Source organism: Pogona vitticeps, chromosome 2 (genome assembly GCF_051106095.1).
Source record: "Pogona vitticeps strain Pit_001003342236 chromosome 2, PviZW2.1, whole genome shotgun sequence".
Taxonomy (NCBI): domain Eukaryota; kingdom Metazoa; phylum Chordata; class Lepidosauria; order Squamata; family Agamidae; genus Pogona; species Pogona vitticeps.
Genome location: NC_135784.1, coordinates 158414018 through 158423491, shown reverse-complemented (window position 1 = coordinate 158423491; position 9474 = coordinate 158414018). Strand labels below are relative to the sequence as shown.

The window sequence follows — 9474 nt, the reverse complement described above, 5'->3', positions numbered from 1 at the left end:
TGCTGCGCACCTGGGGAGGTATTCCAAGATGGCTTTAGATCAGAGGCAGCCATTTTCCCACTTTGAGTAGCACAACATGATTCTCAACGGAGGCTGTTTTTGTCAGGGTGGATTTGGGCAAACGGCTCTTTGCCTTTTGTAGGATCAAGCTTTAGAAGCCAAACAAACACTTCTGCAAAAATGAGAAATGTTGAAAAACAGCACCCTGGTGCCAAAGTCCCTCCTGCTCAGGTGGCTTTAGCAAGGTAGAGGCCTTGGAGGAAGGCTGCTGAGGCTGGCCTTTGTAGCTTGGCACACCCTGCATGGCATAGGGACACTCTTTCCTGGCCAGGATGTAAGAGGTGTGGGGAAAGTTCTACCCAAATTCTCTGAGGTATGTGGATATGAAAGGCACAGGGCTGGTGCAGAAGAGGGCCGTCCTGAAGTTCAAATGTTTGACACGGATGGTTCACATGTGGAGAGGAGGCGGTTAAAACCCACTGCTCTGGGGCGGCACACCAGGAAGGGACACTTAGGACATCACAAAACAACAGTCACCATTGACTCTTTTGCCAGGGCATTTGAAAGCTAAGAATGTGGGTGAAGTCCTTGTGAAGTCCTTTCTGTTCCCTTGGTTTTTCCATCCCCACCTCATGTGCCAAAATAATTTGGCTCAGCTTGGGTTTGTTCCACACCTTGTCAGGGAAGGGTATCTCCGGAGGGCGGGCGGCCAAAAAGTCTGGGGCCAACCCATCTCACCAGATCCCAAACAAACCATTTCCCTGCTATCCTTAAATGCCCCTGGGATAATGGGCAGCTCCCACTGGCACCCGTGTAGGGAAGAGGCTATGACCCCGAGGTGCCACTCAGAACAGGTTTGGGGGCCCCTCCATGGGGCTGGATTGGCTTTAGGGCTGTTGTTTCGTTTCTTCCCCGAATCCGCTGCCCAGCGCTTCTGAGGAGGAGGATGAGACCGATAGATGGACCTGGCTGGCCGCCCGACCGTCCCTTGCGCTGGGCTGGCATTCCCGGGGCGCCCATTTCCAGCTCTACAGGTGGCTTGTTCCTTTAAGGGCGTCTCGGCGCCGGCGCCGGGTGTGTCTTAAGTAGCTATGGTAACTTCCAAGTTGAGGCTGCCGGGCGATGCTCTGGGTGGCCGCCTCGGAGGGAAGCCGCGGCGCTCCGCTGGCCCGGCGCCCCAGGCTGCGCCCGCCCGGTAGCGCGCCGGCCGCGCAGCCGCGCAACTTTGGGCGCAGGGACCGACGGCGCGGGAGGAGCAGCCGCTGCCCGGCCAGGAGGAGGAGGATCGGGATCAGGATCGCGGCGGCGGCTCCGCGCTGAGAGAAGGCAGCGCCCGGCACGATGCCCCGGGCGCCCGCAGCTTGTGGGCGACGGCGGCGAGGACGACGCCTGGCGGCTCCTGGGACCGGCCGTCGGAGTTGTCGCGAAGTGGAGGCGAAGCGGAGGTGCTGGCGCGGCGGCCGCGGCCGGGACCTCCGGCTTCCCGACGGGGAGAGGCGGAGAGGGCACCGAACCGGGACCGCCTGGGCCGCCACCGCCCCCCGGGTGGGGTGTCCGACGGGGCTCTGAAGCGTCCGGACCGGGCGGTCTTCTCCGTCCCTTTCCGTCTCCCGTCCCAGCGCCCGGAGGGCTGAGCTCTTCCCGTCGGACTTCCCCGGCGGCGCCCTTTCGGGGGTCCCGCCGGCCCTTCAGGGCCTCGGCCGCCCTCTCGCCTCTCCCAGCCCGAACGCCTCGCCGTCGGGGCGCCGGCGGAGAGAGCCGGAGGAGGAGGAGGAGTTGGAGGAGGGGGAAGCCGGCGTCGCCAGGGCGCCCCGCCGGCGTCCCTCAAAAGAAGGCGTCAGGGGGCGGCCAGGCGAGACTCCCCAGTCTTGGGGATCCGTTCGGTCCCGGGCCGAGCGAGGGCGCCTTCCCGCTCCCCGGCCGCCGGCGCGAAGATCCCTGGAAGACCTCCGTCGTCCTCCCCCTGCGGACCATGGCGAGACCCGGGAGCGAGTCCTAAAATGCCGGTGATGAGGGGCCTCCTGGCTCCCCAAAACACCTTCCTCGACACCATAGCAACCCGCTTTGATGGCACGCGTGAGTCCGAGTCCCACTCTTTTTTTGGTTTTCGTTTTTTTCCCCTTCTCTCCCTCTCCCTTCCTTGATGTTGATGCTGTCGTCGTCGTCGTCGGGGCCTTAGCAGGAAAACTTGAAGGCTGTCCCTTGGAGGTGGTCCCTTCCGAAAGGGTCTGTTGTTTCTCATGATCTCCTTCCTTGGGCTGGACGCCTAACTCGGTAGAGATCAGGTTCCTTTGAAGGAGGAGGCGGCCCAGCAGCATTTCAGGGCGGCACCCCCTTCTCTGAGGAGACAGAATTGCTGCACGGACAGAGGTTCTTCTAGAGGGGAAACTGGATGGGGACAATAGAATAGCCCATGTGGCCATGAACATGGGCGCAGGGGGAGGAGATATGGGGACAAAGCACTGAAATGGCAGGCATGCCAGTCTTCACCCTGCCTGAGCCCCTCTCACCCCTCATGGGTTGTGGGTTCTTCTCAGGTGGCCTGGAAATTCACTCAGAGGATGCTGCCCAATGGTGGTCCTCCAGATCTCCTTGGACTACATTTCCAATTTTCCTGATTATTGACTAGGCTGCTTGGGGTTGATGGGACTTGAGAGTCTAACCACATCTGAAGGCAAAGTTGGCTTGAGCTCAAGCAGTGGCGGGATGAAGCGCTGCCCTTTTCATGGCTGTTGACTGCCAAGGTCTCAAGGGCCCCGTATTGCCCAGCCCTGGTCTCTATGGGCTCCCCAAACCATGTAGGAAGTTCTTTTTGACCGCTAACCTCTAAGGCTTATGAAATGCCCACCCAGAGTGGGCTGCTGTGTTTGTTCAAGATTTTCATCAAAAGGGAGAATTTCACGAAGGTCAGCTTCTCCCCATCTCCATGGTTATAACTGCTGAATACTGTAGGTGGTTTCGGTCTCATTTGTGGAGCTGAGAGTTTGATTCCCCGCTGTGCCTCCCTGACAAGGGCTGGACTCCGTGATCCATAAGGATCCCTTCCAGTTTTGCAGGTCTAAGATTCTAAGACAGTTAGTGCAAGAGTTAGGTGATTCCTTTACTGAACTACTTATTTATTTATTATTTATTTATTTATTTGATTTATACCCCGCCTAACTGGTCCGAAAAATCACACAAATTGCAAACTTTTTGTGTAGGTTTTTTTTTTAGTGGTTCGATAAAGGTGTCACCTAACTCTTCCATTTGTGTAATTCTGAACCACCACTGTCTTTTCCTAATTCTTTCTGGATCAAGATAGTTAAATAGAGCTTCCCCTGGTGAAAGGATGACCTTCATAACAGGCCTGTGCCTGTTAATCCAGGTGAGGAGGCCTCCCTAAGACGAAAGCACAGGAGAAGCTCTTTGCAACCCTCTGTCTTGTATCCCCTAAAGTTGAATCCCTGGATTAGCAACCTTTCCTTTCCTTTCTCTCCCCTGCCCCATTCTACATATACATCTTGAAAAGTCTTTGCAAATATGTGTGCCTTCAGACCTGATTCCTCAAGGGCTCCAAGATGGATTCGGGCTGCCTGAAGAGTGTCTGCTTCAGGATTGGACTTGTAGGTTGTGTGGGAGGGTAACTACTTACAACTATTCCTAAAATGTTTGCCCATGGCAAGTCAGGGCTTTCAAGCCCTGGTCCTGGGCAAGTCATGGCTCCCTAGGCTTGCCTTCTGTCCTGTGCGTGAAATGGTGAGCTGGATAAACTGGGCTGTTTTTGTGAGACTGGGCTTTGGAACAACGAGAAGTTCAAGTGATGTCTCTGCCACACTGTTCTCAAAACAGAGGTACAAAGAGAGGTCTGCTCTGCAGAGCAAGAAGGATTGAGCCGCCAGCAGTATGGTTTTAACCTCAGCTTTTCTCAAAGTGGCTCAAGATGGCATTTGTGGGCCTCTCACTCTTATTTTCTCACAGAAACCTCCTGAGCTGAGTGGGCTGGGCAAGACTGGGGGTGTGAGCGCATGGGAAAATAGATGGCATTGTTGGGCCCCTTGTGGAGTGGTTCAGGGCAATCTATTTCTCAGCCTTCAAACAACACGTGAGGACATGTGCTCCGGCCCGACCCTAATCTGTGCTTTTACTTTTTTTGGGGGGGGGGCTAGGCTGATACAATTCCCCAGCAGGCAGAAAGGTCACATGAAGGGAGATCTGCTCCCATTGAAGTGACCCTTTCTGTTGCAATCAGACACATGACTTTGCGGTTTGTCTGGTTATGCTACAGAGCAACGCATCCTTTTATTTTGAGCGGCAACTCCCAGATGTCGTTGGCTGTGAGATGTTGGGAGTTATAAAGTTTTCAAGCTCTGCTCAAGATCACCCTAGTGAACATAGCAGTTGGGGGGGGGGTAGGATTTGAACCCTGCTCTCTCCAGTCTTAAATCCAACGCTATAATTTCTCTTATATGTAAGGTGGACTTCCCCAACCTGGTGCTCTCCAGCTATTTTGGAAATCTAACTTTATATATAAATTATTAAATCAAGTAGAACAGGGTACTGTAGGGTTAAAAATGCAATGGCAAAATGATTTGAATGAAGAAGTAATAGGAGAAGAATGGGATAAAATATGGGATTAGAGAATTATGAAGTACATGTCAGTAAGGATAAAAGAAAACTGCTATAAAGTAATATGGAGGTGGTATTTAACGCCGGTCAAAATGAATATGATGGATAAAACTGTGTCATCATTATGTTGGAGTTGTAAAAAAGAGAAGGGGACGTATTTACATATGTGGTGGCTATGTGAAAAAAGAAAGAAAGAATGGAAAGTAATATTTAGGGAAATAACTGAAATTATGGGATTGAATATTTCAATGTCCCCAATAACAGCCTTATTGAATTTGAGTAAAGATCAATTGGTGAATGAAAATAAGGATTTAATAATAATAATGATTACGGCTGCAAGGATAATTATGGCAAGGAATTGGAGAAATGAAAATCAATTTAACCTTGAGGAATGGTATAGAGAATTGTGGGATATGGCTATTAATGATAAACTGACATGCGATATGAAAATAAGCAGGGGCCAAATGAAAAATAATGACTTTAAAAAAATATGGAACGTATTTTTAGAACATGTATTTCGGAGAGGGAGGGGGTATACACCGAGTGAAGAAACATTGAAATTTTGGAATGAAAATGGATGGAAAGAAGTGTAATGCTAGTCCTGAGGGTGATGGGTCCACTGTTATGTTTTGTAATTTATAGTCTCGTAATTTATAGTTTGTTTTTTTTTGTAGTAGTAGGTATTTTGTATTTTTCGTTTTTTTTTGTATTTTTTGTACTTTTTAATTAAAATAAAATTAAAAAAAATAATAAAAAAAAGGAAATCTAACTTTCACGTACAGTACCTTGATCCAGTGGTTCCCAACACTGAGTACCCAGGTATTCTTGGGCTAAAACTGCCAGAATCTGTGTTGGCTGGGATTTCTGGGAGTTGGAGTGCAAGAACATCTGGGGGGGGGCAGGTTTAGGAATCACTGTCCTGATCCTTGGCCAGGTTAGTTTCGATTTATGAAGGTTGTAGTTCAAAACATTTGGAGGGCACTGGGCTAGTGAAGAAATGAAGAGTACATTTGCTATTTCGGTGTAGTTAAGCATGGGAGAATTATGGCCCCCTGAGTGGTTGTTGGACTACAAATCCCAGGATTCCATGCAACTGGCTATGCTACCACCCCTATTGTATAAAATCACTTGTGAAAAAGTTGGGACACATGGACTTTCACCATACCAGGCATCTGGTTTCTCTATTCAGTAAAATCTCAGTGTAGGACATGGTTGTGCTGCCCACTGTCAGCTGAGTCAACTGTTGTTGATTTCTTAATGGAAGTACCGTACCTTCTATATAGAAATTGTATCAGGCAGATCTGGGGGGGGGGGGGGAGAGAATGGACATACAGTTCCCATCAGCTCCTGCCCACATGGCCCTTAGCAAGGAATAACATGATCTGCAGGGCCCTAGGTTCCTCACCTGTGGTGCAATGTGTGAAGTGCTCTCCTGTGTGACACTATTGGTAACCTGTATTATTTGGTGGTGGGTGATAAAAAATATTTTTCTCCCACTGTTTGGCACTGACTGACCTTGCTTGGTTGCATACTCTGGTTCAAACCACATTGATGGAAGAATTGTAGTGGTGGGGCAGGGAGAGAGGGAAGAACACAGATAGGGAGGCTTTTGCTGCTATACACAAAATTCCCAGCTCCTTTACTAACACCACTCTCTCACACACCCTCTCCATTTCCACCTATGTTTCTCCTCCAAGAGAAGCAAAATTTCTTCGTCCATCATCCAAGTGTCAGAAAGACCTGAAGGAAGGACACGAAGCCAACTGGAACCCCTGAACAATCTTGAGCCTTCTGTCGGGTACCAACAGACCTCCCCCCCCCGCACCCCTCTATTTCTCTCTCTGGAGCTGACATGTTTGGTAGGAAGCACCTCTGAATCTATGAAAGGAACATGTTTTGGGAAAGAGACTGAAAGGACAGGATTTCACTGATTGTATCTCCGATAAGCTCTGACTGTCTTAAAATGGCTAAGTTGCTGCCATTGCCTCCTTTCTCTCGACAGACTTCAGTGGGTAGCTGTTTGGAGGAGTTGCCTTTGTGGGGGTGGCTTGTTTGTTTGTTGGTGACAGTGGAGGAGGGAGCGAAAGAAGTAAGCATCTTGAAACACGAGAGAAGGCAAGGACTGGGGCGGGCAGGTGGTGGACCAGAATCAACCAGCAGATCTCTGCATGATTTGTGGTAAATCAGCAAGGAGTCCTCTCTCCCAGTTGTGTTAAACAGATTAAACAGCTCAAATGAAGAACTCCTGGGGTAAGCAGAATTCTTGTGCAGAAGAGTCATGAGCTCCATTCAGTTTGGAGATTCAGAACTCTTTCCTGGGCTCAGCCCTGTCAAACCCTAGGTGCATTTCAGAGGCTCCTGTCCCTTTCAGCATGTATATTTGGCAGTGAGAGGGGATTTATTCTCCTGCTGTGTGTGCATACATTTGTCTAGTTGTGTCACTTGAACTGCAAAGTCTGAGTTCAACACAGCTGCAGGCAACAATATCCTTGCTAAACAACAAGATAATCAGCACATTCGTTGGCTGAATACTGTTTGCATAATATACACAGAAATTGTGAATTTGTGCGGCTAGACCTAATCTCAGGGCTCGGGTACCTCATAATACTCCGGTTTTTGCGTTGGGTTTAGCATGTTTGAAATTGACTTTTAAAATATCCACCTACACAAGGTACAGCTAAGCGTAATTTTTTGTTGTCAGAAAGTGAGTTTTTAAAAAACACCCACAAGTGGGTACGGTAATTTATTTTGAATCGATTCCAGTCATGATTTTTAAGATTGTTTTAGCATGTGTGCTCACCTGTGTCAGAGGAAATCGCGTCTATGGGGTTTGTCAAGATCATGGGTTTAGGGCTGCAGGGTACACTGCAGTCTGAACTGTGGTTTTTTTTCTTTCTATCTGTAACATTTATCTAGTGCCATGCTACTTTGAAATACATAAAGATGTAATACAAATGTGATAAACAAATAAAATTAACTAAAGACTGTTTATAACAGCAGTAAACAATTATCTACAAAAGGACAAAAAACCCTACAGAAGAAAGAAAATGTTTTTTTGATATGATGAAAGACCCAGAAAAATCAGAAGCTGGAGCACCAATTTGCTGAAACATGCAATTATTTTTAAAGCCTATATAGCCCCCCCCCTTGACCAATACAGCTTAGAACTGGAATGAAAGGTGTCCCAAAAGGACAGACACGCTGACAGAAAAACCATGTGAATTTAAACTGATCTCAAAAACTCCAGTTCATTTCAACAGGGTAGCTGCACGGTTTTAATAGAGACTCTCCTGAACTAGCAATCTAAACAGTACAGGTATGTTTTCATTAACCACATATCACGGTGCAGTATGTAAGCTTTCAAATTACACAGAACTGCTCCTTAAAATGCTAAATCTAGGGGAAATGTCTGTGATCACACATGATTATAATCAATGAAGTTGGCTGGATAGCTCAGTGGTTTAGGTATCTGGCTGTGAAGGGGGAAGTTGGATGTTCAATTCCCCACTTGTGCCTCCTCTGAGTAGAGCCAGCCTGTGTGCTCTTGGGCAACCTCCAGAGGCTCAAGACACCCCAGAAGAAGGGAATGGTAAATCACTTCTGTGTATTCTCTGCCTTGAAAACCTTGGAAAGAGTTGGCATAAATCAGAATTGACTTGATGGCAGACAATTATTATTATTTATGATATATGTTTTCATATCACACACTGAAAACTGACTAATTCAAATAAATAAAGACATGCAAGTGGGTGATTCCTCCCCATTTTGTTGTGGGGTGGGGTTACTTCCTTCTCTTTATTCTGTCTTCCTCTAGGTATAAGGAGCTATTTGAAGACAAGTGTGGATCAATGGATGTTAATTAGTTTGCGAGGAATTCCTAATGGGTGTTAGGTGAATAGGCTTAGCTGGGGTCACTTTGTGGCCATTCCGTTTTAGAAAATGTTCACTCTCAGCCACTGGAATTTAAAAAAACACACCATCCTTGCACTGAGTGAGTTGATGGGGTATTTTCTACGCCAGAGAGCATTGATCCAACTCTGCCATTCTAAGAGGAAGATTCTAAAGTACCGAGTCTTAGCAACAGAGATAAAGGTTAACACACAGTTTTTGTATTTCCTAAAGCTAATGATAATCCCAGTGTCCCCCTCCCCCACCTTGCCTCAAAGAGGCTAACATTGGGACAACTGGAATATTGTAGTGAGTATTTTAGTGTCTGAGCAATACGCTTTGCCGAGAAACAGCCCAGAACTTTTTTGTCCCAATACAACACATGGACTGGGACCAAAAAAAAAAAAAAAAGGCCTTAGTGGCAAAAGGGAACAGATTTGTTGGGACTCATTTTGTCCTAGCTGGTTTTTTTGTTGGTAAAACCCTTCTTTGTGAGAAATGGCTGACACCTGGTGACACAGCTCACAGCCCTTCAGGAGACAAATGTCTTCAGATGCCCGCATTGTTGTTTTAGGTTTCTGTGAGGCTTCTGTGACACAAAATGCCCCAGAGGAATGAAAATGTCCTATCCTGGTACCTGAGGGTTAAATAATGAGAATAAAAATAGAATATACTCTACAAGCTCAGTTGAAATGAAGTTTGCTCTTATGTCATTGTTCTTAGTTGCTGTGGAATTTATGCAGTAGAATATCACAGGAAGCCCGTGGATTATGTGACATAGGCCAGTTACACTTATTTACTTAAACCAGTGGTTCTTAACCTTTTAGAAAGAAACGCCCCCTTGAGCCATTGAGGAAGTTATCATCGCCCCCTCCCCGCGGTGATGATATCTTTCTTTTTATTTATTTATTTATTTATTTATTTATTTATTTATTTATTTATTTATTTATTTATTTATTTATTTATTTATTTATTTATTTA

The 9474-nt window shown here is 47.3% G+C and overlaps 1 protein-coding gene across 2 annotated transcripts in view; it reads left to right on the top strand.

Moving 5' to 3' along the window:
* Nucleotides 1-1636: 1636 nt before the first annotated feature.
* Nucleotides 1637-9474, top strand: part of KCNH3 (potassium voltage-gated channel subfamily H member 3) — a 58948-nt gene continuing 51110 nt past the window's right edge. The window contains exon 1 of one of the 2 annotated variants that reach the window (XM_020783283.3): nucleotides 1637-2076. In XM_020783283.3, the coding sequence (XP_020638942.3) occupies nucleotides 2001-2076 (76 nt within the window). In that variant the 5' untranslated portion in view covers nucleotides 1637-2000. The remainder of the gene's footprint in view (nucleotides 2077-9474) is intronic. The other variant, XR_012083943.2, reaches the window with a different exon arrangement.